The sequence below is a fragment of the Misgurnus anguillicaudatus genome, chromosome 22 (assembly GCF_027580225.2).
Source record: "Misgurnus anguillicaudatus chromosome 22, ASM2758022v2, whole genome shotgun sequence".
In the NCBI taxonomy this organism is placed as follows: domain Eukaryota; kingdom Metazoa; phylum Chordata; class Actinopteri; order Cypriniformes; family Cobitidae; genus Misgurnus; species Misgurnus anguillicaudatus.
In genome coordinates, this window is record NC_073358.2 from 51044057 (window position 1) to 51071307 (window position 27251).

The 27251-nt window shown below is 35.8% G+C and overlaps 5 protein-coding genes across 5 annotated transcripts in view; 1 reads left to right on the forward strand and 4 right to left on the reverse strand.

The window, feature by feature from the left end:
* ass1 (argininosuccinate synthase 1) overlaps positions 1-7129 on the reverse strand; it is a 32869-nt gene extending 25740 nt beyond the window's left edge. The window contains exons 1-8 of the mRNA XM_073860217.1: positions 7002-7129; positions 6413-6538; positions 2696-2764; positions 2397-2585; positions 1874-1930; positions 1723-1797; positions 1331-1404; positions 1210-1237 (exon numbers count right to left, since the gene is read on the reverse strand). Coding sequence (XP_073716318.1) covers positions 1210-1237; positions 1331-1404; positions 1723-1797; positions 1874-1930; positions 2397-2585; positions 2696-2764; positions 6413-6514 — 594 coding nt within the window. The 5' untranslated portion in view covers positions 6515-6538; positions 7002-7129. The remainder of the gene's footprint in view (positions 1-1209; positions 1238-1330; positions 1405-1722; positions 1798-1873; positions 1931-2396; positions 2586-2695; positions 2765-6412; positions 6539-7001) is intronic.
* Positions 7130-7865: 736 nt separating this feature from the next.
* Positions 7866-18811, reverse strand: surf4 (surfeit 4). Its single transcript, XM_055198303.2, has 6 exons — positions 18571-18811; positions 14629-14815; positions 13140-13216; positions 12995-13038; positions 9109-9295; positions 7866-8991 (listed from the first exon to the last, which is right to left on the reverse strand). Exons 1-6 carry the CDS (start codon positions 18619-18621, stop codon positions 8725-8727), a joined length of 813 nt encoding a protein of 270 aa, XP_055054278.1. The 5' UTR covers positions 18622-18811; the 3' UTR covers positions 7866-8724.
* Positions 18812-19314: 503 nt separating this feature from the next.
* LOC141358803 (uncharacterized) lies at positions 19315-21914 on the reverse strand. The gene is made up of 4 exons (XM_073860538.1): positions 21688-21914; positions 21037-21072; positions 20579-20863; positions 19315-20068 (listed from the first exon to the last, which is right to left on the reverse strand). The coding sequence occupies exons 1-4, from the start codon at positions 21716-21718 to the stop codon at positions 19959-19961; spliced, it is 462 nt and encodes a 153-aa protein (XP_073716639.1). The 5' UTR covers positions 21719-21914; the 3' UTR covers positions 19315-19958.
* Positions 21915-22611: 697 nt separating this feature from the next.
* surf2 (surfeit 2) lies at positions 22612-24637 on the reverse strand. The gene is made up of 6 exons (XM_055198301.2): positions 24352-24637; positions 24059-24210; positions 23715-23818; positions 23442-23633; positions 23044-23177; positions 22612-22725 (listed from the first exon to the last, which is right to left on the reverse strand). Exons 1-6 carry the CDS (start codon positions 24424-24426, stop codon positions 22639-22641), a joined length of 744 nt encoding a protein of 247 aa, XP_055054276.2. The 5' UTR covers positions 24427-24637; the 3' UTR covers positions 22612-22638.
* Positions 24638-24824: 187 nt separating this feature from the next.
* Positions 24825-25823, forward strand: bbln (bublin coiled coil protein). Its single transcript, XM_055198300.2, has 2 exons — positions 24825-25183; positions 25411-25823. Exons 1-2 carry the CDS (start codon positions 25105-25107, stop codon positions 25647-25649), a joined length of 318 nt encoding a protein of 105 aa, XP_055054275.2. The 5' UTR covers positions 24825-25104; the 3' UTR covers positions 25650-25823.
* The last annotated feature ends 1428 nt before the right edge of the window (positions 25824-27251 follow it).

Consider the following 27251-nt stretch of genomic DNA (forward strand, 5'->3'; position numbering starts at 1 on the left):
GCAATGTATTTGTTTTATTACATGGCTCTCTAAAATTCTTGAGAAAAATATTGGGTTATTATATTTATTGGTCCTTCCTAACCCCAAATAGCTGGAAGAAATCTAAAATGCAAGCCAAACCAAAGCTCGGCGTTTAGGCTAATGATAAGGATTCAACATTTTAAACTTATGGCATTGCTTTAGCTCAGTTGCTGTGTGTGGGCAGTGCAAAGGTCATGTATTCGATGCCCAGAGGACACACATACTGATAAACAAATTCATACTTTGCAATGCACTGTAAGTCGCATCAGATACTGCCAAATGCATAAATGTTAATGTGACCCAGTACCCGAGCATTATAATCACCATATGAAATGAAGCTCATCCCTCTCAGTGTAAGTGACAGAGTCTTTTGTAATGTCACTGTTAACGGTAACATGACAGCGTCACGGTATACTGAGTCCCCTCCCACGTCGAAGCCCGAGGCCAACAATGGTGTGCGCCAAAGAGCCGGGCACCCTGGAGGCCCGGCTGGGTCATAGTCGCCCGATCTCGCTCCCATGAAATCGGAAATTACCCCGACCCACTTTGATGACAGTTCACTGTTTGTGTGTCCTCTGCTCTTTCACAAGACACCACGAAAGCAGAGATAAAAGAATGATGGGCGGACTTATACGAGGGGCTGTGTTATAAGGGCAGAGGGTGGTGACCCGGATAAGTAAGGTCACCTGCACGATGAAGATTTTTTTAATGTATACATTATTTTGCATCAAGTAGAAATAGTGTAATGTTACACAGAAAATTACAGAAACATACACTGTAAAGATCTGGACCTGGGACCTTTTTTAATATTCCTTCTTGTGGTCTTGGCCACTTAAATACGCATAAATGCAACAGGAGAAAAAGTGCACAAGACTTGTCAGAAAAATGCAAATACTCAAACAAGATCCACACTAGATCCCCTAACTCTTCATCTGCCCTGCCTCCTTTATAATAAATAATGAGGTCCAAAATTCCAGAAAATCATGCAAGTAGTCAAACACATAAGATTACAGATGTGGATATTGGGACAGATCCGAAGAGTAAAATTTTGGACACTTAATGCTCTGAGCCGTATCAAAACAATTTAATGTCAAAATCTATTTCTGAAATATTTACATAAAAGAGATTTTGCTAATTTTATTCATCTAACAGCAATTTTAAAAAATAATTTTCCAGGTGGTCTCTTACCTTCGGATTCTCCAGAATTCCAGACTCATAGCTGTTGACAAGACACCCTTGATATTTTAGTTATATATACAATTAACACCCTAATAAAGAGTTTGGAAGTGTAAATATGGTTTTATCCATGTAGCTGATGTGCATGAGATTTGCATCCATGCTCCACGGAGCCTTCGGAGTGACTGGAACAGGAATACCATGTTTCTGAAGGAATAAAACAACAAACATATATGAAGACCTGTGGTAATTTATTAAGTATGCATTGGTTGTCTTTATGTATACAGGCTTACAGATGTATTTAAAATACCAAAGAAAAAGTGAACATGATCTAAACCACACAAAATAAAGCATCCACCCTTATTGGCTGCCTCTGATGTGGTGGTAAAGAGCGCCCTCTACTGGTCTCAATGAGTTTTTACAGTAGCCATCTACATTTTATTAGATTCAAGGGTCTCTTATAGCAATGCATTTAAATAAAATAAAAACATAATTTTGTCATCATGACACTTTATGAAGTAATACCTCAGCATACTCCATCAAATCTTTTCTTCCTCGAAACCGGTTGTAAAACTCTGGAATCCTCCATGGGGCGATGATCTGATGTTTGAAAGATTAAGAGCCTGATCATAAACTACTTGTTAATAATGGATCAACTTTGTCAAACTCAACTTACCTTCACTTCAGGGTACAAAGCATAACAGGTTAGTTCAAATCGAATCTGGTCATTTCCCTATTAGAAACCAAGAAAGACAAAAAAAATGATTTAAAACATTTTCTCATGTGTTTATACATTTACGCATTTGTTTGATGCTTTTATCCAACACAACTTATGGTGCATAACAAGACATACAGTTTATCAGTGTGTGTGTTTGCTGGGTTCAAACCCACAACCTTTGGCAAATGCTAATGCACCAATACCAATGAGCTATACAGGAACATATGAAAATAGTTTGGTGAGTTTACAAAGTAAAAGTTGCTTTAAATAGACTCAATCTCAAGGCAAATGTCTCCATCTAGTGGTAAAATTTAAACAAACACAAACACAGCTTGTCTTCATTATTATGGTCTGAAATATTAATTAAAATCAGTGCTGTTTTTATGATAAATATTTCATTTGCACACGTCGACAGCAGCAGTTGTTTAATACAGTTTGCTTTAAGTATTTCTTAAAGCTGAACTTAATTTAATGTCTGTACCTTTCCAGTGGCCCCGTGGGAAACATACTGAGCATCTTCCTGTTGGGCGATCTGGACCTGCCGGCGGGCGATACACGGCCGGGCGATAGATGTGCCCAACAGGTATCGGTCCTCATATATGGCGTTAGCCTGCACTGACGGCCAGATAAACTCTTCAACGAATTCAGAACGCAGGTCCTCGATAAACACCTGAATGACAAATGTGTAAATGCCAATCCTTTAATGTTTTTTTCCATAATGTATTAAATATTTGAATGCAAATGATCTGTAAATCATGTTAATGTGGTTTTGACTGTTACCTTCTTGGCACCGAGTTTCTCAGCTTTCTTGCGGGCAGCCTCAAAGTCCTCGTCCTGTCCGATGTTGGCCTACAACGAAACGTTTATTAATTTATGCAAGAAAAAAGTAAGATAAAATGTGTCACCATGGGACGGTTTCCCGGACAGGGCTTAAGTCCCAAACTAAAATGCATGTTTGAGTCTTAACTGAAAACACAAACATCTTAAAATATATCAGTGGCATTGTTTTGTCTTCAAAATCTCAAAATGCATATCAATAAAGTTTTTGTGAGGTATGTTTGAAAAACTACTTATTTGTCCTAATATAACTAAAGCCTAGTCCTGGTTTTATCTAAACCCTCTCTGGGAAACCGCACAAATGAGTTTTAAAATCAGTCAAAGGCTTTTTGCATGGTTTAAATTTACTGAGAGACCACAAGATTTCTGTTTAAAAAAAGATCTGGATCATTATTGTTGTAGTTTTAGGCATTTTATTGCCTTTAAAAAATAGCATTTTACTCACAACCGTTGTGTAGTGCAATTTTAAAACGCACAAAAAATCTTAAACTAAACACAACCCATTAGTAACTCCAGCACACTTTTAGTTAAGGCAAGCAGTGACCAGACTACAAATCAATCAGTTTAACTGACTACTACATAAACTGTACACACTTTGTCAGACTAAATACCGGTACAACACAATACACAAGTCAGTGCATGAATCAACTTTTATTTAAGATGTACTATAGGGTGAATCATTAAACACCTGCCAAACTTTGAGTCACGAAGACTGCTCGCAGGTCTCTTCAAATTAAAGGACAATGTACAGTAAGATGATGTATTAAAGGTGTGGATGTAGAATGCACATAATTTTCAAATTGTGTGAAAACCTGTTGAACTAAATTTATTTTAGTTTTTACACAGGTTGAAACTAAACAGGTTAAGTTGTATAAACATGGAACCTTTAGTGGGTGTAGCAGACAAATCAAGTGGGCATTATAGTTTTAACTAAAAAGCATTAGTTCACATTACAATTTTTGGTTATGTTTTATAAAATAACTATTAAAGAGGACATACCATGAAAATGTGACTTTTTTCATGTTTAAGTGCTATAAATGGGTCCCCAGTGCTTTAATCAACCTAGAAAATGTGAATTAGATCAACTGAGTAACTTAGTTTTGGTAAACCATTCTCCACAAGCATGTGAAAAAATAGCTCATTGAAATTTGGCTCCCCTTGTGATGTCAGAAGAGGATAATACCGCCCCTTAATCTGCCCTATCCAACCACGGCACTGCCATTTAGTACTCATTTGCATGTTAAATGACACACCCAAAGCAGCACATTTTTGCTCACACCTAAGTGACAATTTTAACATGTTATAATAAATTATCTATATGATATTTGGAGCTAAAACTTCACATATGTACTCTGGGGACACCAAAGATTTATTTGACATCTTAATAAACTTAACTGAGTTCAATGCTTTTCTATTTTTTATTTGTTTATATTACTAATGGTGTTATAAATGGTATTATAACATAAAAATCATGCCTGACAAGTCAATGACAGCATTTTTGACATGCATTGACAGTACTGTGAAGAGAAATATAATAAAATGTGCTGAACAGGTTTTAAGTAAGTAAACACTGATCACCTAAACCAGTGGACTTCACAAAATTATAATTTACTACAAAGCAACATTATAAATATAGAAGCTTAAACCTCAATGACATTTTAAAAATAAATATTTAAGTAGATAAAGTTTTTATTTAAGCAATAAGGTACGAGAGGCTGTGCTGTATCGTGAATAAGTAACGGCTGAAGGGCGTTGTTAGGCACGACGCGAAGCGGAGTGCCTGCAACCCCTTCAGCCGTTACTTATTCACGATACAGCACTTGCCTCGAGTACCTTACTGCTTTTATAAAACGGTTACCACACAATATTAAAGTTAAAAAAAAAATTGTGCAACTTTCATGAAGTTAAATCAATAAAAGCATTCCTTCCGCTAGAAAAAATAGTCCCTGAATGCAAACAACAACATGGAAGCTCAAATAAAAACAACAAACTGCTCTCAGACTTTGTCTCATTATATGTTTATGTGTTGCTAAGGGTGTTGCTAAGGGCGCAGTGATATTAAATAGAACCGTTGGGTGAAGCGGTCATAGCAGTGTTTTATTGTGAATAAAGCACACCTACTGACCAATCAGAATCAAGGATTGGAACTAACCGTTTTATAATCTGTAATAAAGCATACATAATTAAATTATACAGGCTTTTGGGTATTCCTCACAACATGTACTAATAATTTTAAGTTTGTTTACTTGAATGGTTTTGAATTTTGGACGTTTAAAAGTTTAATGAACTAAATTTTTTAGGTATAGGTTCAAAACATTATAAAGTGTTTTTTTATAAAGAAAAAAAAAAGTATTCTTAATAAATCTTATAGATTATCATTTTTTTCTACTTTATCGCCCAAGTCTGTCCAGCGACAACCAACTGCTTCCTTTAACTTTTAATTTAAATTATTAAAACTTTTAATTCACATAAAAAATTATAATATAGTACTCAATAAATATATAGTGTATCTTCTAAGAATCAGCTATGTTTGGCTGTCTTTTCAAGGGGACATTTCACAAGACTATTTTAAGATGTGAAATAAATCTTTGGTGTCACCAGAGTAGTGGTTGGATTGTGCAGATTAAGAGGCAGTATTATCCCCTTCTGACATCACAAGGAGAGCCAAATTTCAATGAGCTATTTTTTTCACATGCTTGCAGAGAATGGTTTACCAAAACTAAGGTACTGGGTTGATATTTTTCACATTTTCTAGGTTGATAAAAGCACTGGGGACACAATCATAGCACTTAAACGTGAAAAAAGTCAGATTTTCATGGTATGTCCCCTTTTTTTTTCTCACAAGGACTTTTTCCACACAAGTTATTCTCCTATGAGATATTTTTTCAACCCATTGGGAGTCAGCTGACATTAGCTTTACTAAGAACTATGTTACTAAGTTACGTTACATATGTGTTACATTATTACTCCGCTCACTAGTATGGTTTAATCTTAGCCGCTGTACTTTGCTACTTTGTTGTCTTATGATTTTTCTCTTTTTCTATAGTTTTTATTAATGTAAAGCTGCTTTGAAACAATTTAACAATTGTAAAAAGTGCTTTATAAATCAAATAAAATTGAATAAAGACAATATCTGGGTTAACAGTGAGGTACAGTCATTTAAACTAATTAAATTGTCAAATGTTTACTTGATAACGTTTGTGGGGTTAATAATGTTAATTAAATAAAATGACATATGTATATTTTATCTGCGTCATCTTTATTACCTGCCCAGGACTGGAGATGGAAATTAGTTGGCAGCTAAATCTGGTACAAAGCATTTTTTCTCTTGTGAGACAATAATGTTTTTGTTCATGATCTCTGACATTTGTGCTTCACACGTGTTTTTCTCTATCTGAGCAGCTGTTGTTATGAGCAGAGACAGATTCAGGCATGAGGAAAAAACGCTTGATAAGCAAGTTTTCTTAAGCCTTTGTGAATGAGTCCAACGTGTGAATAGATTAATTCATACTGGAAAGACTGATTTACCAAAATGAAAGAACACTTTTGTTAAAGATTAAGTATAACCTGTTCAACCTGACTTGTGTCTTGGGTTCCTGCAAGGAAATAATTAATTTTTTTTCTTGGCTAATTATAGTGAACAAAGAAAAGGTAAGTCACCAGGTAAGCGATGACATCATAACCCTGTTCCTTGAGCCAAACCAGAATGCATGACGTGTCCAGACCACCACTGTACGCCAAGACCACCGTGCCCTTTGACATCTCTGACTCTTACAGGACTTTCACCTAAACAAGTCCAATATAATCAAGTCCAAAATCTGTGACTGCATTGAAAATATGGGATTCAAAATTAACCCTGAATAAATTGTAAAACATTAAAACAAAGATTTTGATGTAAAATTATAAATGAAAAATGTAAACGTGCACACATTAGCTGTCACATAAAATGTAATTGTTTCACTGATCATTGTTAAGTACTCTGTGTGGGAAAGTTCATATTTTCATCTATTAAAGCAAAAAAAAAAAAAAAAGACTAAATTACACGAATCAAATTGTTACGTATATTAACTAAGGAAAAAATACCACCGAAGAAAATTACCAACAGCTTTTCATTCATTTTCATTCAAAACGCATGAGTTTATAAAAAATCTCAAATCTTTGTAAAGCCTGTTACATGTAAATCATCAAATTCGCATACAATATTATAATTATGAATTATATGTAAAGAAATATAAAGGCAGGAACTCACAGGAAATGTTAATAAAATGTTAATCAACGACGCGTCCACATCAAAAGTCTGTCAGCTTCCGCGCGATCGCGTTTCATAAAGGCAGATGCGCGCACACACTCGCTGCCCCGCCCCTCGAGGGTACACGAACCAATCATATGTAGCCTTGTTCAGTGAGCAGCCAATCAGCGAATTTAAAGCTGATTCGCCCACATGCTCAGTCAGCATTGTGTAAACTAAATCAGAAACACTAGTTATCTAAGATTTACTACAGAAAAAACCTTTGTGTAAAATGTACATTTATGCCTTTTATGTGTATTGAGTGCATTTGCGATACACATTTTAACAATACTTGCATTACAGTCTCTCATCTGACACACAAAACAATTTCAACCACAACTTACTTATCGAATTACTGTAACACATTTTTATCAAGGTTGTATTTGTTAATGTTAATTATGCATTAACTGGCGTGAACTAACGATAAACAATACCTCTACATCATTTATTAACCTTTACTATTGTTAATTTAATAATACATACTAATACACTTAGAAAATCAAAAGTTGTCACGGTAATATCAGCTAATGCACATGAACTAACAATTGTACTTGACAACTGTATTAACTAACTTTATAATATATCTATCTATATCTATATATCTATCTATCTATATTTATATCTATATCATGTTAGCTAATGCATTTACTTATACAACCTTACTGTAAAGTCAAACCATGACTGAAAACAGTTTACTGCTTCTTAAACATAAGCATACTTAATACATCAGTATTCTTTATTCTTTACGCCTACTTTAAAATGCAGACCTTTCAAAATGCATCAATAAACATTATATAGTAAATCACAGTGTAATGCTGCAACACATTTTGTTCACTTGTTTTGCTTTTAATTTTTCAGCCATGAAAACAAAAATACAATATAAACTTCTGAAAAATCAATATAATGAGGTTTTTCATAGATTCAACAAAAAACACTGAGCAAGAGACGGAACCAGGAGCTCTCATCCTATTCAGCCTGTAAAGATGTGTAAAAATTATGCAATTTCACATACGGGTAACATCTACTGCTGTGACCCAAGACAAATGACTAATTCGAGTCAGAGCCCGAGATGTGTACAGTACAAAATCCAAAAAGGGTTCTGAACCTCGACAGACCTGTCTTATGATTTAGGCCCTCAATAACTTCACCGCTTTATCAAGGCAATTTCAAAAGATAATGAAACACTAATAATTTTTCAAACACAGGCTCCAGAAAGAGTATGATGATGATGATGACGAAGAAGTCTCGGAGGAAAACCACTGAGAATTTGCAGATTGTGATGTACCAATGAGATGGTGGGACCATCCCTGACCAGTGAAAGAGGTTTGTGTGGCCGACAACCACATATGGCTCAGTATATTTCATTTCACATAGACTACTTGCATATCTTTCCATACACAAGTGAGACGCATCCCCTCCGTGTCACCATACAAATGGTGATTGAAATGATGCAAAATTATTCTGAACCCATGGACCATTTCTTACATTTGTATTGTGTATAAATCACTGCAACATAGGGGCACATAAATAAGTAAATAAAATCCCAGTATTTAACATTGCACTTAAAAATACAGGAACTGAACAAACTGTCAACATAAAGCAAGATGATGTGGATGAAACTCTGCGTTGTGCCGAGCTAGTGAAGCAAAGACGTGTGAGTTCTTGAGTCCCGGGATGAAATCTCTTACCACTCCTTCTTCTTCTCATCCATAGACACGCCGCCCGGTCCGAGAGCGACCACCAGCAGCAGGCCGCCTATCACCGACGTGGTCTGGAAGAAGTCGTATTTCAGGAAGTCATGCATGGGTTTGTAAGTGGGCACTGTCCAGAAAGCGTTGAAGTAGACGTTGATGGCCATAAGCCACACCACCAGCGTGAGAGCCGCCAGTTTGGTCTTGAAGCCGATGGCCACGAGGACGATGAGGGCCGTGCCAACCATATTCTGAAGAATCTGAAGCACAACAGAGAGATTCGTAACACTTGTAAGACAGAAAGGCAAGGAGCTGGGTAGATGATAAAAAATTACATTCACATCAGGCAAGGAACTCGAAAACAGTGAGAAACTTACAGAGAAGAAATTGGAATCAAAGTGAAGCAGCGTCATGAACATCAACACCAGCAGCACTCGGCCGCCCAGCTGCATGTATTGTTTAGGTGAGCTCTCGCCCATAGACGGCACACCAGCGAACATGCTCTTCCCCTCCGACCGAGACTCCGCCAACAGCAGCAACAAACCTCCACCCAGAGCCAGATTTCTACCGGGATAAGAGAAGACAATGAGAGTCAGTCGATTCATGTTAAGAGCACAGCTAAAACACTGCAGAAGACAAATGATCGGACATAGTTGTTTCACTTTATAATGAAAATTCTTAAATGGTTTATGTTGGAGCAGATAGTGAAGGAAAACCAGTCAACGAGCATTTACAGGGTTCCCACACCTTAGTTAAAGGAATAGTCTACTCATTTTCAATATTAAAATATGTTATTACCTTAACTAAGAATTGTTGATACATCCCTCTATCATCTGTGTGCGTGCACGTAAGCGCTGGAGCGCGCTGCGACGCTTCGATAGCATTTAGCTTAACCCCATTCATTCAATGGTACCATTTAGAGATAAAGTTAGAAGTGACCAAACACATCAACGTTTTTCCTATTTAAGACGAGTAGTTATACGAGCAAGTTTAGTGGTACAAAATAAAACGTAGCGCTTTTCTAAGCGGATTTAAAAGAGGAACTATATTTTATGGCGTAATAGCACTTTTGGGAGTACTTCGACTCGCCTGAAAAGTCCGCTCCCCTTCTCACTCTCATAATGGGAGAGGGAGGGTGTTAAGGGCTCGTTATAGTCGTGCGTAGATCCTATGGCGTAGCAGCGATGGCGTAGGTTCCGCGTCGGTTTTCATTTATACTTTTGCGTCGTCGTCCGCGTCGACATGCAAACACACGCGCGACCGCTGGTAGGCAGTATCCACGCGTGTAACCACAGTAGCAGCACAAACGTGAAAGAAGAAGAAGCTTAGCAAGTTAACCCACAAACGAAGAAGAAACAGCAACTTGTTGTGTATAATTTGAGAAGACCAGCAATGATGGAAGTAAATAAATAGCGACTTTTGATGCAGTTTGAGTTAAATCACTCCTCAACTTGCCTCATCTTTGTTTTCACCGTCACAAACGGAAATACCTATGACGCAGTTTTTTTTTACCTGACGGGAGGGGTTCTGGTGGACCAATCACAGCGCTTGCGGTCCGCCTAGATCTGACGCGCTGTTAATTTTTTTGTGAGGTGCGCGTCAGGCTACGCAGAGCTACGCACAGGCTACGGATAGCCTACGCCGTAGCTACGGCGTAGAACCTACGCACGACTATAAATCGCCCTTTACTGCGCCGAGTCGAAGTACTCCCAAAAGTGCTATTACGCCATAAAATGTAGCTCCTCTTTTACATACGTAACCCAAGAATTTTTTATTTGTCAAACACAACTATGCAAAAAAGCATTTTGGTATGAATCAACATTAGCATACAGAAGATATAAGCATTTAAAGCGAACAGTTTAGCTTGTGTGCTTAAAAACTCTAGATTTTTTATGATATTATCCAACATTACACAGGGAATATGGATTTTTTTTCAAGGACCCATGGGAACCCTGCATTTAGTACACATCAGACTCCTGTAGCCTTATAGAGTGCCGAAGTAATGGCGTCACTTTGTAGGCTAAAACGCGGAAGTGAGGTAGCATTTTAGCACTACGGGTTCCCTCGCCCTGAAGTCTATGGGTTTTTTGAATGGGTTTTTGCTAAATCGCCTGATATAAGGTCTGTGGTTAACAAAACCTCTAAATATTTTCACGTTTTGTTCTATGACATAAAATACACCAGTTATAATCTGCTTGTGATTTTTTTAAACTTTATTGTGCCTTAAAAACGGTGGTTGCTAACAAGTTGCTAATAGGGACTACATCCTTGGCGGGGAGTTTAGACGTCATCATGACAGGAAATCTGTCACTAGCCTTTCAGCCTCATGTTCTCAGAAGTTTACCTTTCAGTTAATATACATAGCGTTATATATTTAGTCTTTTCAAATTGTAGTTTTTCCAAATATTGTTGTACTGTGGAGAGACTGTAGTTTGACATGTTTTGTTTTGTCCGGAGACAAAGTTTACTTATTTTATGAAAATAAAGATGTTTACTACAAAACTTGCTGCAATGTTTCTGTGGATCAGTGATTGGAGCATTTTGTTAACTTTTGTTTAATTCCCAGAGAACGCGCTGATATCTATAGCTTGAATGCACTGTAAGTCACTTGTCTAACAAATACCAAAAATTAAATGTTATACTATTGTAACTATACACCAGTCAGCTCACAGTAATGTGAGATACAATTTACTACACAGGCTCTCACATTGGAGCTTGTGGATTACCAGGTAAAAATATATAGAAAATGTGAACAAAATTAGTATATATGGTTTATTTAGGGAACATATATGGTTTAATTATAATATATTGTATTTAAGCATTGATGCTATTGGACAATTCTCTTTAAATTTAACATATATAATTATATATAACTATTATATTAAATGTTTGGAATTTAACTGTGTTCTGTTTGTTCAGAGATTGTATAGTTATCTTAAAAATACATAGAACACTATTATAACTCCTCTATCTCTCCATAGTTTTACTTAATGAGACTTGATAAACCTTGTCCCTCATGCTGGCCCTTACAATACCGGTAAGTAAACCAGCATCTAAGCTGCACTGTTATGTCCAGATTTATAGTGGTTCTCTCTCCTCGATCTATGGTTTTCTATCGTCTAAGTAAGAAAAAGTACATAAGATTGGAAATTGATACGGCAATAGCTAGTGCTTCTGAGATGTTTTTTTTTCTGGCGAATTAGCAAATGGTATGCAAACATACAATCAAACATAATACAGTGAAATATAATTTTTAAAGTTTATTTGGGGCACAATGATAATATTAATGTTTATATAAACTAACGAAATAATTAAACTAATAAATAAACAAAACATTAACAAAAAATCACGCGTAAACAAAATTTCTAGCATTTTTGGAAATAACGAATGGGCAATATTTCTCATGAAAAAGTGGATAAGTGTCCATAAACAGCGCAGATCACAATGAGCGAGCGTGTTTTTTAAATAAAGTTTGAGGAAGCTTGATGATGACGTTGATCCGCGACCGGTGCGCTGTAGTCCGTTTATAGCATACCGTTAGCATTTTATATCTGACGGCTTTATTTAGGCTTCAAAATGTATACATTTTCGTTTAACTTATAAAGATTATCTTGATAGACAAAACGTGTAAGGTTCATAACTCTTTGTTGAACACAGATCTTATTTTTTTGCGATTTTCCAAAAGTCTATGGGAAAAATGAATGGCTTTTCGATCGAGGGAACCCATGCGCCGCTAACTTCCGGGTTGGCCTACAAAGTGACGTCATGACTTCGGCACTCTATTGCTAGCCTTACTAAACAGTCCCTCCAGAAAAACGCGGTTATGCGATTGCATGATTCAAGGCATAATCAGCCAAAGTCTGTATATTTATGCGGGTAATTAATTTTTTTAATACGCCGGACTCCCGCCGCATAAATTGCAGATTTCTGCTCGCAAAATATGCAGAGCTTGCATGATTTCATAATCGCCGCATTTTCATAGCAAAAAGTCACATATATCTTAACAGAAGAAATGTGATGACTTGATTTGTGTGTTTGGAATTGAGTCATCTGAAGAAATGGGCGGGGTTTTGATGCCGTGGCTCCTCCTCACCATTAGGCACAGACTCTGGTTTCAAATGACGTTGTAGGTCATATTTTGGCTTCATTCATTTACAAAAGAAGTCTATTAAGACGGACTGTCCATCTTTTACAGTCTATGCTTTGTATAAAAGCATCTGTTAAATGTATGAATGCAAAATATAAGAACTTCTATAAACTTACCTCATGAGAAACTTGACATCCCACAGTATACTATAGGCAACAGTCTGAATAAATGAACAGATCATGTAAAGTCATTACAGATGGAAAAACTTAAATCCCAAAATATCATAGCACAGAAATTCATGCTGTCTGGTTATTTACTCACCTGTAATGCAATAATGCCAAACAAGCCAAAGCAAGCATACTGCACAAACTTTCTGCTGAGGACCAGGACACATCCACCTGCAGGAACAACCGTAAAACATCAGATTTAGTGTCTGTTTATACCTGCACTGATGCCAATGGATGGTTTATCAGACCAACCATGAAGTTTTGACAAAGAGGAAAAGTTCAGCATATGGCTGCACAGCACAATATTGAAGGGAAATGTAATAACTTGCTAAAAGTTGGTAAAATCAACTTAAATTACATGCATTATTATATAACCAAAATATATGTTTAAGTCTCCCTCTTTTACGTGTTTTACCTCTTTTAAGTCTCTCTGCATCAATCTAAAACTTTGACTATACATAATTTTAGTTATTGCAAACCATTGCGGTATGCATATTGCAATACGCACATTTGCAGTATTGCCGTGGTTTCGGTACATCTTGCGGCCCTAGTTTGGTTCCTCATACAAAGCTATCTCATGCTGTGTTCAGACCAGCCGCGATAGAGGTGTTAAGCGCAAGTGATTTGAATGCAAAGTCAATGTAAAGACGCGTTGACGCGCGTCTGGAGGTCTCGCGGTGCAAATGAAGCGTAAACCGAGGAGGTAGACACGATTCCGCCTCATTCGCCCGTCTAGTAATGGCGCAAATTGAGCGTTGCCGCAGGAAACGCGTGAGTTAAAAATTTGAACTTTGGCGGAAAAAGGCGCCACGTTAACCAATCAGGAGCTTGCTCTAGTAGTGACGTGATAACAGGAAGCGAAATGATTAGCAGAAGCCCCTCCCAGACACAAATTTTCACGTGAATGTCTCGATTACTAGAATTTCATGAAGCGAGTAAACTCAAAATATTCAAGCAAACTAGACGCGGTAGATGCAAATTTGACGCCTCAAATGCGGCTGTTGTGAACCCACGGTTATAACTACAGGAAATGATTCATATGGACGTTCACATGAATGTTTGTTCGGAGTCTCTCAGTATGAATCACCAAATATTTATGTCTAGAAAAGACACTCTCCTTTAGAAAGCCATACGGGTGCTGAATGTTGACAAATTGCAATTTTTCGACTGAACTAGACCTTTAATGCATCTTTAAAGTTCGGAAAATACTACATGCATCCCAGTTCAGGAGCTGGTTCCTTCTAAGGACGCGGACTTTGAAGGCGGCAACCTCCGAAGTATACAAAAGTTAAACGCATCATGCACACTACTGCAGCAATAATATTAATTCACATCATTAAAACGTCATTTATAATACTAAAACAGGACCTTAAATGTTTATTTTAAAATAGCCAGATGTTACAGGTGCGCATTGATTCTTGGGATAGACGAGACTGTGAAGGATCCATCTATGGATTTAGGGGAAACAAAGGCCACATTTGGAGGCTGCATGTGGAGCATGAATTGGGAGCCCAGTGATGTCATGGCCTATAGGTCACTAAACCCGCTCTAGTCCAGTCTGTGTGTGTGTTTGTGTGCGTTACCGATCTGTCCGATGAGATTGAGCAGCACGAAGCATGTGGCGATAAAATATCCACAACTCCACGTGGCCTCGATGTAGTCTCTCTGTTCGCTCCACTGGAACCACATACGAATGCCGTCCTCCAGAAACGTGCTGATGAGACACAGACGTGCCAGGTGAGGCAGATAGTGCTTGGTTACCCGCAAGAACTGCAAGAAAAACAAAGTGTGATATGTTAGCTGTCAATCAAATGACATCACATGCACCTGTATAGAAGCTAATGGTCAAACCATTATAAACCAAATATTTTAACTGGATCTTCTGAAGAAAGATCCCAGTGTGATTTCTTGGATTTTTCTCTTGTAAACAAGCCGTGCTTCAACTTCAAAACTTTGCTCTGTTTGTGCCGTCTACCAGCTTAATATAACAACTTGGGGCTGAATTAATGACCCGGGATAAGGGACTATCTGTTCGTCCAATGGCAGAATGTTCAGGAAACCTGTTTAAAAATTAAAGAGGTTTCTGTTCTGATATGAATGTCAAATCAGCAACATTAACATCGGCTATAAACAGGTAGAGGACAACAAACTCTAGTGTAGTCATGTTGTGAAATAGTCTAGCGCTGTGAACTCTGTTCACCAAAATAACACCGGAGCTTAACCTTCCATATCAGCACTCCCAGAACCCGACAGCCAATCAGCAATCAGAACCTTGAAAGTGACTTCAGTGACAGCCAATCAGGACTTTATGTACAGTAACTACCCCATGAGACTAGTACTCAGTCAACAGGTTTATTTCTGACGTATGGGTTGTAAAGGTCTGTTAGGATGTCTAAATATGTTCACTTTCATTTCTTAAAAACTGAAGATTATTTGTGCCTTCATGACATTTTGTAAATGTTATGCAAAATAAAAGATCAGTAGTATCTTCATTCACAGCTTACAGTAACCTAAATATCTGAAATTCATGTCACTTTTCCAAATTTAGAATGCAGACCTGCAGCAAAGCTCAAGTTACATCTCGAGACGAGACGAGACGAGACACTGGACAGTCAAAAACAGTGCGTGCTCTTATTTATACACATCTATGTGTGTGTATGTTAACTAGGGTTGCTAAATTCCAGGGGCCTCATTTATCAACATTGCGTAGAAAATGTTCTATATTTCTACCTACGAATGAAATTTAGTATGTGCGTAAGTACAAAAAAATCAGGATTTATCAAACGTGCGCACGGGGTTCGTATGCACATCAGTAAGTAATCCTTGATGATAAATCTCACTTGTTCTTAAGCACCATGCTCGTGCACGTTCATAGTCATTTGCATTCCGAAACGCCTCCAATGAACCATATATGGTGACAACACCTCCCGTTATATGTCACGTGGTTGTGCTTTTTCCCTCATCGCAATAATGACAAAGAGAGCGTAAAAGAGGAATTTTACAGACACAGAAATTGAGTTACTCGTGGATGAGGTTAAATCCTAATAACACATCCTGTTTGGTTTACCTAGTGCGGGAGGAATGACTAACAAAAGAAAACCAGTTACCAGTGAGTTTAATTCCGTTGAATATGAGGAGAGAACACTTCCAAAAATAAAAAAGTGGTTTGACATTAAATTATCAGCAAAAAAAAAAAAAAAAACGCGTCACAGCACACCGACGTGAAACGAGTGCAACTGGAGGAGGACAGACAACTTTCCACCTTGGACAGCAGCATATATAACCAGCATCATTGGCGCGATCTTTGAAAACGCGCTACCGGCGGAATGGATTATTTGCCAAGTCTTCCAATAACGCAAGGATAAGCCATTGCACTGTGTCAAGCATTTGTCGGAGACTTCATTTATACAAATCACATGTAGAGCTTTCACAGATACAGATACATATCACAAATAAATCATTATACTTATTTGCTGTTACCATACTGACATTAATCATTTTTAACACCTGCTTGTGGATAAAAAATAGACACTTCTTTACTCACTGGAACAGGGTCCTATGTAGTATCGCTATTCTACCACTAGATGCTCTGCGTACGCATACTCAGAGGTGTGCGTATATTTACACACATTTCTACGTATAAGTGCAATTTGATAAATTCCATACTTTGCGTAAAACTGTTCCTACGCACACTTTACGCACACTTCTGTGCGTACGCACGTTTGATAAATGAGGCCCCTGGAGTGTTCAAGGTTAAATACTTTCCATGGAAATTAGCAGAAATATATGGAAATTAATGGGGAATATATGGGAATTAACAGGAATATATGGGAATTAATGGGAATAATCTTGGAACTTGAATGTAGTTCAATCTTGCAGCATAATTTTGTTGAAAACAACAAGATTTAATGCAATTTCCATTGAATTTCTACCCTGCACATGCACACAGCTTGCAGACGGGCCATTGGGGCCACACCTCCTGCATTTACTTGCATTCTTGCATAACATGCACAGAAAATTTCTTAAAGCCAGTAAAGCACTATTTCATTGAAAATTTATGAAGCTAGCTGTCTCTTATGGTCAATAAGTCTCTTATGGTCATCAAGCCTGCATTTATTTGATCAAAAATCATTAAAGGAAGCACTGCTACTTGGGCAAAGTGATTTGCTCGCAGCGCTTCGCCATCTGAGAAAATAGTTCCCAGTATGTATACGGTTAAAAGATGTCAGTGTACACGCTGTGACTATACAAATCACAACATATAAATAGTTGGTGTTATTTTGTCGCATATTGGGAGCGGTGTGCTGGCTGGAGCCATTTGCTTCCGGTCTTTGTGTTAAGCTAGGCTAGCGGGACACACGGAGATGAAGGGGGTATGTGTGGACTTCTCTAACTCTGGGGGATACGGTGAATAAGCTAAAGTCCCAAAAAGTTGGCGTGCACCTTTAAAACTTCTTCAAAATCTGAATTGCCCTGCAAGCATGTCTGCTTATGACCAAACAAAATGTTTATTTATGTGTACATATGATATAGTTTATATAATTTTCCCAAAATTTCCAAATAATTCCCATAGATTCCAATAAATTTCCATTAAGTTTCCACTTTAGAATATTTCCAAAATTCCCCAAATTAAGTTCCCTTGGAAAGTTCCTGGAAATTTACCGGAAGCTTTCCACCACTTTGCACTTTGTTAACACATTCAGAATTTCAGATTATACCACAAACAAAAAACAGACACTAATAACACAAAAGTAGACATCCGTTAAAATATTCCCATCATGTGTGTGGTTTTCTTGGGTAAAACTAAAGCCTCTTTGCAACAGTGTAATAAGCCATCTGTTTTGTAAGTGTTGGCTAAACTCGTGAGGTTATTGCGCAAGCGTTTCTCAATATGTTTTAGTGTTATACTTTGATTAAAAACAAGGCAGCAGTAAAAACCTTTAAGATCAGACTTTTAACACCTCCAAAAACACATGATCTGTTAGATCAGATATGACTGGTCTCTGTTTTAAGAGTGCGCTTAACTAATTCCCTGATAGCCTGCCGTACAGTATAACTTCCCCTAAACTTCTCAGTCTAGGAAGTTTAAAGATGATTGAAGACCTGATGATGAACCACTTTAACTAATATTAAAGTGTGCAAACGTTAACTTACTGTGAGTTGGCATTTAATGCATTACTGTGAATTTGCAAAGTATTTGCAATGACTGGCATATGTTATCCTCGTGCTTTAATGTAAATTAATTTACAAAAATAAACCTGCCTGTTTATTTAGTCATCAAATCATTGCACGTCACGTTTTAAAAATGAACAATAAACAACAACTTGATAAACAATCAAAGCCTAAACCCAGATATGATCAGACTGACATATGTTATGTGTTATAATGCACAAGCACGCGCACTTCTATTAACAAACTATACCTTATGTTGTGTATCATATAATGTTAGTACAGATGGTCTATAATTCGGACACATTAAATGAGATGTTTTGATGATATAAAGTGTTGCAGATGATGACACGCACCTGATCCGTCACGTCCTCCGCCGCGCTTATTAGATCCTCCTGACCCCCCATCACGCACTAACAACAATTTAACGCAAACAAAACGATAAATATAAATATAAACACACGTGTATTAAACACTCAACAGTTTTGCTGCCTGTCTGTAGGCCCCCGTCGCCGTCCCACAATGCAGCGCGCCGCTACGAAAGCTACCCTGCGCGCGCTCGCGCGTGCTTTGCGTGAACAGCGGACCGCCGCTCGATGGGTTTGCCACGTATACCCGCCGCGCATGCGCACTGATGCCCCCTGCGTGCTTGATTGTAATACAAAAATGTATTTGACTATTAAATAATTTTGGGATTAAAGAGTGATAGTATTATACAGGACATTATTTTATACAATAGCATTTAAACAAGGGGTGTCAATACAATAAATATTAAATAGAAAATAATAAAATAATAAAAATAAAAATCTTTTGAAGAAACTACCGGAACATCCTAAAAGCTAAACTAAATTTAAATACTAAAGGGTCAATATAATGTATAATACCAATTAAGTGAATTATACAATAATTTTAGTGGCGTGTTTGTGTGGTTCAGCCTATTTTACACTAGCAAACAAAATCTATATAGGAATTTTGGGAAACTTAACTCCATTCTTTTTAACACTGCATATTGTCATGTTTAGTTCCAAATAGATACATTTACACTGCTGGTTGTAAAAAAATCATCTCACAAAAATATACACAGAGAGCTCTCCCAGACAAATATTTAATTTAAAGTTTATTCTTGTATAAAAACAAAGGATATACTGCAGATACAATATGTGCATTCTTGTAGTGAATGGTTATGGTTTTTATTTACAAATTTTTAACTGATATACATACAAATTCAAATTCAAATTTTTACATTTACTTGTTCAACTCAATTCAAATCTGTTTAGCACAGTGTTGCATTACCTCAAGCTTTACATAAAAAAGCAGAAAACATACAAATTATTTAATATGTTGAATATATATATATAGAAATATTTTTATAGTAATACAAAGATTGTAATCTACTTAAATGTTATGTAGTTTCCTGAGACAATAGGAAATTTAGTCAAGGAATAAGATAAGTGACATTTACTTTATGTAAATGCAACAGCATTGCCTACTGGAAATGTGAAAAGGTCTGGTTTGGATGTAAAAGATTGTAGTTGGATCATAACGACAAAAGTGAATTTTACTTATAAGCTAGGCGGCAAGAAACCAAAACTCTACTGATGTATAAATGACAGAATACTTTGTGAGAACCCAGGAGGGTCAGTTATCATCTGACACATCACAGCCGTATACCCTGTAACCTTTTGTTTAAAAAGGAAGCCTGATAATATTGATTTATAATATTATACTGGTATCAAAATACAGACTAGAAACTGTGAGCTCTGTAGCATTTCACTCCCAGAATGATGGATATCAATAGATACGGTGATGCTGCCAGTAGAAAACTACCCAGTTTGAGAGCAGAAAGTGACACATCTGAAAAATCTGAAGGAGACACAAATATACATACAAATATGAAACAAAATGTGTGTTCTGCATTCAAGCAACACTATATTTGAACTATGTGTACATAAAGTATTTTTATAATAAGGCTGATGTTAAGTCTTGTTACATTACATACACATTGCAGATGCTTTTATCCAAACGTGTATCTGTTTGTGCTCAGAAATCTCATAAAAGTCATGTTTCTTATCAAAGATGCAAGGGTGTTTAATAACAAAAAGTGATTCAAACTAAATTATGATTGATTTGTATAAAACAATTACTAAAACATTGTAAGTGACCATCATGAAAAACTATCAAATAGAAAATATGTACTGTATGACAGAAGCTCTATATTTTTTAGTTGAACTATAAGCAACATGTTATGTATAATTTGCACTGTGTCTCTGTTTGTATTGCACGTGTAAAGCTACAAATAAAACTTAAACATTTAGTGAAAAGATAGATCACAGCTATTTTACATGATATTTTAAATTTGCATACCAGATGGGATTTGCTTGGTGATGACTGTGAGATTTATTGGGTTACTCCAGTAAGAATATCGTGGCCATTCTGTCCTGGACCCGAAACATCTGTATGGACAACTGTGTGACACATTAACTTGATTTATGATGTACTCATTGAGGTCAGAGACGTAAACTTCACGATCATGACAGATCCAGGTATACGTCACATTTACCCACTCCATATCACATCTGAGTATCACAGTTTGTCCTATCAGTATCTGAGGCTGGTCAGGAGACACAGTCAGGACAGGTTTATGTGACTCTGTCAAAATCACAAAACAAAGTCAATTTAATTTAATTTAATGCATAAGGAGACAAACCAAAATAGAAAATTTTTTTGTTATTTCAGCTCAAACTTTCAATAAAATTGTTATGCTGATAATATAATGTGCACTAAGATTGATACATTAGATCAAATATGAGAATGTAAATAACCTTGTGTGTGTCCAGAGTAGATGTGAGACATCACCACTAAACATGAAAATAAATGAAAAGAATGAGTAAGCTTATAGACACAAGTTACAGAAACTAAAAATGCATAGAAAAAATATGCAATTGTCAACAAGCATTGTTTTCATAGCCAAAACGTGCAAAACCAAGTTGTTTTAACTTCGTGCTGTTTTTTCTTTACAGTGCACAAATAGATAAAATATATATATACAAGATACAAATGTAATGCAATTATGTTCAAAAGTTGAAAGTGTTAAAAAAAGAATGATATATATTTATAAATGTGTATAACCCAAGCTGCACAATGTTGCGAAACTATGATTACAAAAATTATTAAACAAATTATATCGATGACACAATGAGGTTGAGACGTCTGTGTGGGCCATGCAGGACTGTTTGTTTATACAAAATCCTGATTATTACATTTAACTTCCTATTGAAAGTAAAGCAAATAATATCAACATCTTAAAAATGTGCCCAAGGCTTTTGGACAATACTGTGTATGTTTGTAACACACATGAATGTAAAGATAAGGGTTTATTTTGCAATTATCATTCGAAATATAAGCATTACAAAATTACACAAAGTTATTTATATGAAGGAAAGCAATGTATACTGATCAATACAAAAACTTACAGAGCGTTAAAGGAAGTTGACCGCACTCCATCTGTGCTGTACGGTAAATGAAATGTTTGCGTTAACAGGAAGTTTCATTTTAACTAAATAAAGAAGTGATGCATTGAATTTTGCAAAAAGGAATGATTCAGAGTATTGAATAAGGAAACACACGAAGAGTTTCGTTGCAAAACGAGATAAATCCGTTTTTTAACATCATGTTTATTATTATGTTATCATGTCATTATTTTATTTTAAGTTATGAAGGTTTAAATCAAAACAAACCAACTGCAGTTGAATTGAAATTAATTGGAATGCACAACCAAAAAACAAGATTTCTGACAAATTAATGTTATCTCGAGAGTTATCTCGTTTTACAACGAAACTCTTCACATATACATATTGATACCAAGGAGTTCATATTAGTAGCCTACCTCAAAATAACATACTGTAATGGTACCAAATGTATACACATCTGTACCTAAATGGTACAAATTAGGAACTTTTTAAAGGGTATTGCACCAACGACAGAGAATGAGTATTGTTTTTGCTCGAGAAGACCATTATGCCTCGTTTGAGATTGTTTAGAGCCCCTTAAAACTGCATTAATACTTTAAAATGTTGGGTTATATAAAAATTAATAAAAATACTGGACTGTTTTCCTCAAAAAAAAAAAAAAAAAAACTTGACTAAACAATTAAAAACAAACAACTTGGATGACATGGGGGCGAGTAAATTATCAGAATTTTATTTTTAACAGTTTTTTTTATAAAAATAAAAAAGCACCTTCTAAAATCATTTATTTTGTCCCTCAAGATTTCTAAAGCAATAACACAGGACATGTACAGAAGCTCACATATAGATAACATCTTGCTGCTGTTAGATTCTGATTTTGTTCTGCGTGACTCACCAAATCTTCCTTCAGTAACGAGACAGACAACAGACTTTCTTAATGATATACAAACTTTATTTTCATTTTCCATTAACTTTTCCAACACACCTAAAACCTTTTTTCTTTTTGTTCTTCCTAAATTTTTTGGTTAATGCAGAAGGCTGCGCCTGTAAAAACAAGAATAGAAAAACACATAAAACTTAAACATTTTGACAGTTTTCTCAGATATATTCATACAAGTACAGTTCACACAACTGTTGAAGAAATACGGCTGTCATTCATGTTTATTGGATAAAGAGGTTTACAATCATTCTAAAGAAACAGTTCTGATTTAAATGACAGGTTAAATGTCATTGCTGCAATGTTTATAATGCATTACATATATTTGAATAGCTGGTAAGCATTTGCACTTGTTTTTTTTATATATAGTGTTATTTTGATTTTCAAAAAAGCAAATAGTGATATTTATCATAGAGAAAACTGACCTTTTTGCGTTTCTGCATTTGTGTTTCTACCTCCATTTCAGTTACATCATCATCATCATCAGTCTCGAAATCATCTTTCTCACCATCTTTCATATCGTCTTCACCCTCTGCTTTATTTACTGTGAACAAAGATGCTGCACAGAAGAAGGAAAAGCAAACACAATTTTAAAATTAGAGTTCATCCAAATATTCTCATTTTTTCAAGGTCAAGTTGTAATGGTAAAACATAAATGCTGTTTATGTTCATACAGACTTTAGTGGCCATGTCTGTCTCAAGACCCAAAAGAAGATTAAACTATCATAAAATGTTTTGTCTAATTTGGAACTTGAGAGACATGGTGTTTGTTTGTGTTTTACATCTGTGACAGCACCCAATGAAAACCAAGAAATTCACTAACGTGGATAAAGGTCTGACATGCTGTCTTCTGAATCACTCTTCTCTGAATCACTCGTGCTCGGATTCCAGACTCCACTGTCATCCTTCTTCTTCCCTTTACTGTCACTTCCTGTGACATCATCATCTTTGGTTCTCCTTTTCTTTTGAAGACTTGCCGGGACAAACTCCACACCTTGCCGAACACACTCCTCATCTGACACAACACCACACATGTTTGGATTTTAACATATACTATTAAAACCTTTGGTAGATCATTTTGTGATTTATAACTAACATTTCTCTAGAGCTTTTTTATATTTTTTCCCATTGACGTGGCGTAGGACGTGCTGCGGCACGCGATTGATGTGACGTAAAGTGAGCTTGCAGAAGAGATGATTGCTGAGAAAAACAAAATGAATATGTTATACAGATTATATACAAGGTACTACAGAAACTGCAAGGGTATCCAAATACTTCAGCTTCAAATTGTTCAATGTAAAGTACACACAATTTAATGGCACATCTCATGGTGATGAGCTGGTTCAGATGGGTTTTTAAATTAAGCAACCATATACATCTCCACCAGCAGCACTAAGACATACGGACTACATGATTATGGTTAATAATAGTTATACTTACGGCTGTTTAGTGCTGGTAACTATATGTGGCTCATACTGACTGTAGTTAAAGTTTGCGTCTGCTGACAGCTGCTTGTATTTCTTTCCTGAGGTAAAATGCTGCAGTTCTGCGAGGCTGCAGGGAAACTCGTGGCCGTTCAGTGTACACTTAATCTGAAAAAAACAATAACAAAATAGCAAACCTCAAACATTTACGCAGTGTCTGTCCGTCATCTCACATTCACCAAACATATCCATTCACTCACAAGTCTTTATCGTAAACTTGTGGGTTTTACCATAATTTTCATGCTTTACCTTCTTGGAGTCTGTGAGTTGAAGGAAAGGATGAGTTTGTAAAAATGATCTCAACTCTTCTTGTAAACCTTCCATTGCGGCAAAAACAACAGAAGTGACGTATCAACAAACTAAATTAACATGAGATTAACTGTGCTAAAGAGTGAACTCCAATGCAAAAAAACAAAAGCACACTAATTAATCGTCAAAATAAGATATAAACACCATTAAACGCGCTCGTGTTGATGCGCATGGTATTTAAAAACTACTATTTGACGTCATATAACGCGCCGCTGATGGAGACACGAAGACCTCCACACTGCCCATAGAAACACCGGGAAATAAATGAAATAATGACAGACTTTACAGTCATGACAAAATTATACTTATGTATATTTCTTATAATAAATATAAATCAAAAGGTTAATTATTAAAAACTCTCGATTTGAGGCTATAATCTTTCCGTTTGTAAGCATTAATTCTGTTCAGGCAGATATTTGGACAGCTATTCTCGGTTAGTCAGCTGATCACGAATACTTCACGTCTTATGATAGCAGAATTATAGTATTAGGGTTAATTATATTGTGTTTAATATATAGCGATCTAAGTATATAGATTTGTATATGTATTTAGAAATGTTTAAATAACGTTGATTTATCCGGTTATCAGGACATTATCAGTTCTATCAGGATTATATTTCACTCGAGTCTACCTGGTTGTAGGTATTGTTTTTTTATATCAAGTTAGTATTTTTATAAAGACTGGTTTGCTGATATGTCTGGACCAAACGGAGATCCGAACATTTCAGCTGATGATGGAATTATCGACGATGAAGATGAATTCAATGACGAAGGTATTCATAGTTTTAATGACAGTAAATATAAATATATGTGTAATTTGGGGAAATTTTTGCCAGGTCCTGTGAAATAAGTGTCTGGGTATTGGATATTGAATGTGTTGTCATTAGATATTGCATCAGATGAATCTCACATGAGCTGTCAAGAACATACATTAGTCATATGACCAATTTGATCCACCACTGCATCTATCTGAGATTACTGAATTTGCTTTAACATATAGAATATGCAGCAGTCAACTCCATGCTGGATCAGATAAACTCATATCTGGATGGTATTGAGGAGAGAAATGATGCACTGAATGGAAAACTACACGAGCTTCTGGAGTCCAACAGACAAGCCAGACGAGAGTTTAGAGAACATGTGAATGATGCACACGCAGAGGAAGATCACCAGCATCATCATCATCCTCCTCCACCAGCTGAAGATTCAGCATCCAGAGACTCAAACATCAAAGACTAGATGATTTCATCCTGAGACCAAAACTGTCTGTCTGTCTGTTGTTTCATGTCCTGTCTGTTCCTGATGATGTCTCGGATCATTCATTAATACATTCAGATTTAAGATATTTGATGTAAAGTGAATTACTGTAGTATATTTTAAGGACCAATAAAGTATAATGTATTTGTCAATGTATTTCTGTTGCTTGTGTGTGACCTGAGTTCTTTAAAATTAAAGTGTTAAGTCACTTATGGTCAAATGTGAGCTTGTCTGTGAAATCAAGACTAAAGTCTTACAATCTAATGATGCGATCTGGAGCATCAAAGTTTGATTTCAATCTTTAACATGACCTAACTCAGTCAATATTTAAAAAATCAAGATTATATTTTTACTGAATCTTCTTTATGTAGGAAGGTTTTATGTTAAATCACCAAAAAATGATTATTTGGGACTATAATAAGCATTCATCCATCCATGATCCTTCATAACATCCTTGTATTAAGCATCAATGCATATAAGTAGATTTACACAATAAAGACACAAAATCATAACTGTAAGTTATCATTTTAATGAATAATATTTACATTGTTTTCATTTCATTATTATTGTAAACCTGAGGCTTTATTGTTACACTGTGTGACAACTTACCCCGCTGTGTAAAAATGTTTTCAATCCCAGCTATCAGTTACTAGGAGTTGCTGACATGTTTCAAAATGGTGTTATGTTTTAGGTAACAAGACAGTGATTAACCCTTAAGAGATCATTTTGTGCCATTTTATCATCATCAAAATTGCCAGAGTTTAATCATTTTTGATAATTTTTTCTTAAAATGGCTAAGCTACGCAAAAACTGACACATGTGATCCTAGGGACAAAAAAAGGTGGGAAGGTATTAGACCAATCCTAGGGTCTAATAATAATTATAATCAAGTGGTAGTTCAAATGTTTTTTTGGAAAATATTTAGTTTTTTTTGTTTTGTTTTTTTCTGTTAAAAACATGAGTTAATGTAAACAAACTGGCATGTAAAGGGTTAAACATTTTCACAAATGTAATATTTGATATGTATGTTTTAGGAAGAAGTCGTTTTAAAAGACTGAATCGTTTAAAGTGGAAAAATTATTGATGTATGATATTTTTAGAGCAGTTTTTGGGATGGTGTCATTTTGTTGCTTTAGTGAGTTTTTATAAAATCTGACCCTGTTCAAAAAATAACAATGCATTAAAATCCATGTTGCTACTAATCTTTGACCCATCCCAGAGTATAATAATAATAATAATCACATGGTAGTTCAAATGTGTTGTTTTTTTAGAAAATATTTAGTTTTTTTGTTTTTCTGTTAAAAAACAGGTGAATGTAAACAAACAGGTTTATAAGGGGTTAAACATTTCCACAAATGTAATTAATATTTGATATGTATGTTTCAGGCAGAAGTACTTCTAAAAGATTGAATTGTTTAAAATGAAAAAAAAATATTGATGTATGATATTTTTAGAGCAGTTTCTGGGAAGGTGACATTTTTTGGCCTTAGGAACACATGCGTAAGTTTTTTTAAGGATCTCTTGAGGGTTAAAATAATATAAGTTTGGATTTGGTGACTTAAAAACCCAACTCAGAAATCGAAG

What these genes read in the sequence shown, in the direction of transcription:
- surf4 (XM_055198303.2), bottom strand. Translation starts at nt 18,621, where the DNA reads ATGGGGGGTCAGGAGGATCTAATAAGCGCGGCGGAGGACGTGACGGAT. An exon ending in CAATCTCATCGGACAGATCG is followed by an intron (nt 13,217 to 14,628) that starts GTAACGCACACA and finishes TTGTTCCTGCAG; the next exon opens with GTGGATGTGTCCTGGTCCTC. An exon ending in GATGTCAAGTTTCTCATGAG is followed by an intron (nt 9,296 to 12,994) that starts GTAAGTTTATAG and finishes TTATCCCGGTAG; the next exon opens with AAATCTGGCTCTGGGTGGAG.
- LOC141358803 (XM_073860538.1), bottom strand. Translation starts at nt 21,718, where the DNA reads ATGGAGTGCGGTCAACTTCCTTTAACGCTCT. An exon ending in CTACTCTGGACACACACAAG is followed by an intron (nt 20,864 to 21,036) that starts GTTATTTACATT and finishes TGATTTTGACAG; the next exon opens with AGTCACATAAACCTGTCCTG. An exon ending in CACCAAGCAAATCCCATCTG is followed by an intron (nt 20,069 to 20,578) that starts GTATGCAAATTT and finishes CAGATTTTTCAG; the next exon opens with ATGTGTCACTTTCTGCTCTC.
- surf2 (XM_055198301.2), bottom strand. Translation starts at nt 24,426, where the DNA reads ATGGAAGGTTTACAAGAAGAGTTGAGATCATTTTTACAAACTCATCCT. An exon ending in TAAAAAAGCTCTAGAGAAAT is followed by an intron (nt 23,634 to 23,714) that starts GTTAGTTATAAA and finishes GTGTTGTGTCAG; the next exon opens with ATGAGGAGTGTGTTCGGCAA. An exon ending in CATGTCAGACCTTTATCCAC is followed by an intron (nt 23,178 to 23,441) that starts GTTAGTGAATTT and finishes TCTTCTGTGCAG; the next exon opens with CATCTTTGTTCACAGTAAAT.
- bbln (XM_055198300.2), top strand. Translation starts at nt 25,105, where the DNA reads ATGTCTGGACCAAACGGAGATCCGAACATTTCAGCTGATGATGGAATT. An exon ending in AGATGAATTCAATGACGAAG is followed by an intron (nt 25,184 to 25,410) that starts GTATTCATAGTT and finishes TTTAACATATAG; the next exon opens with AATATGCAGCAGTCAACTCC.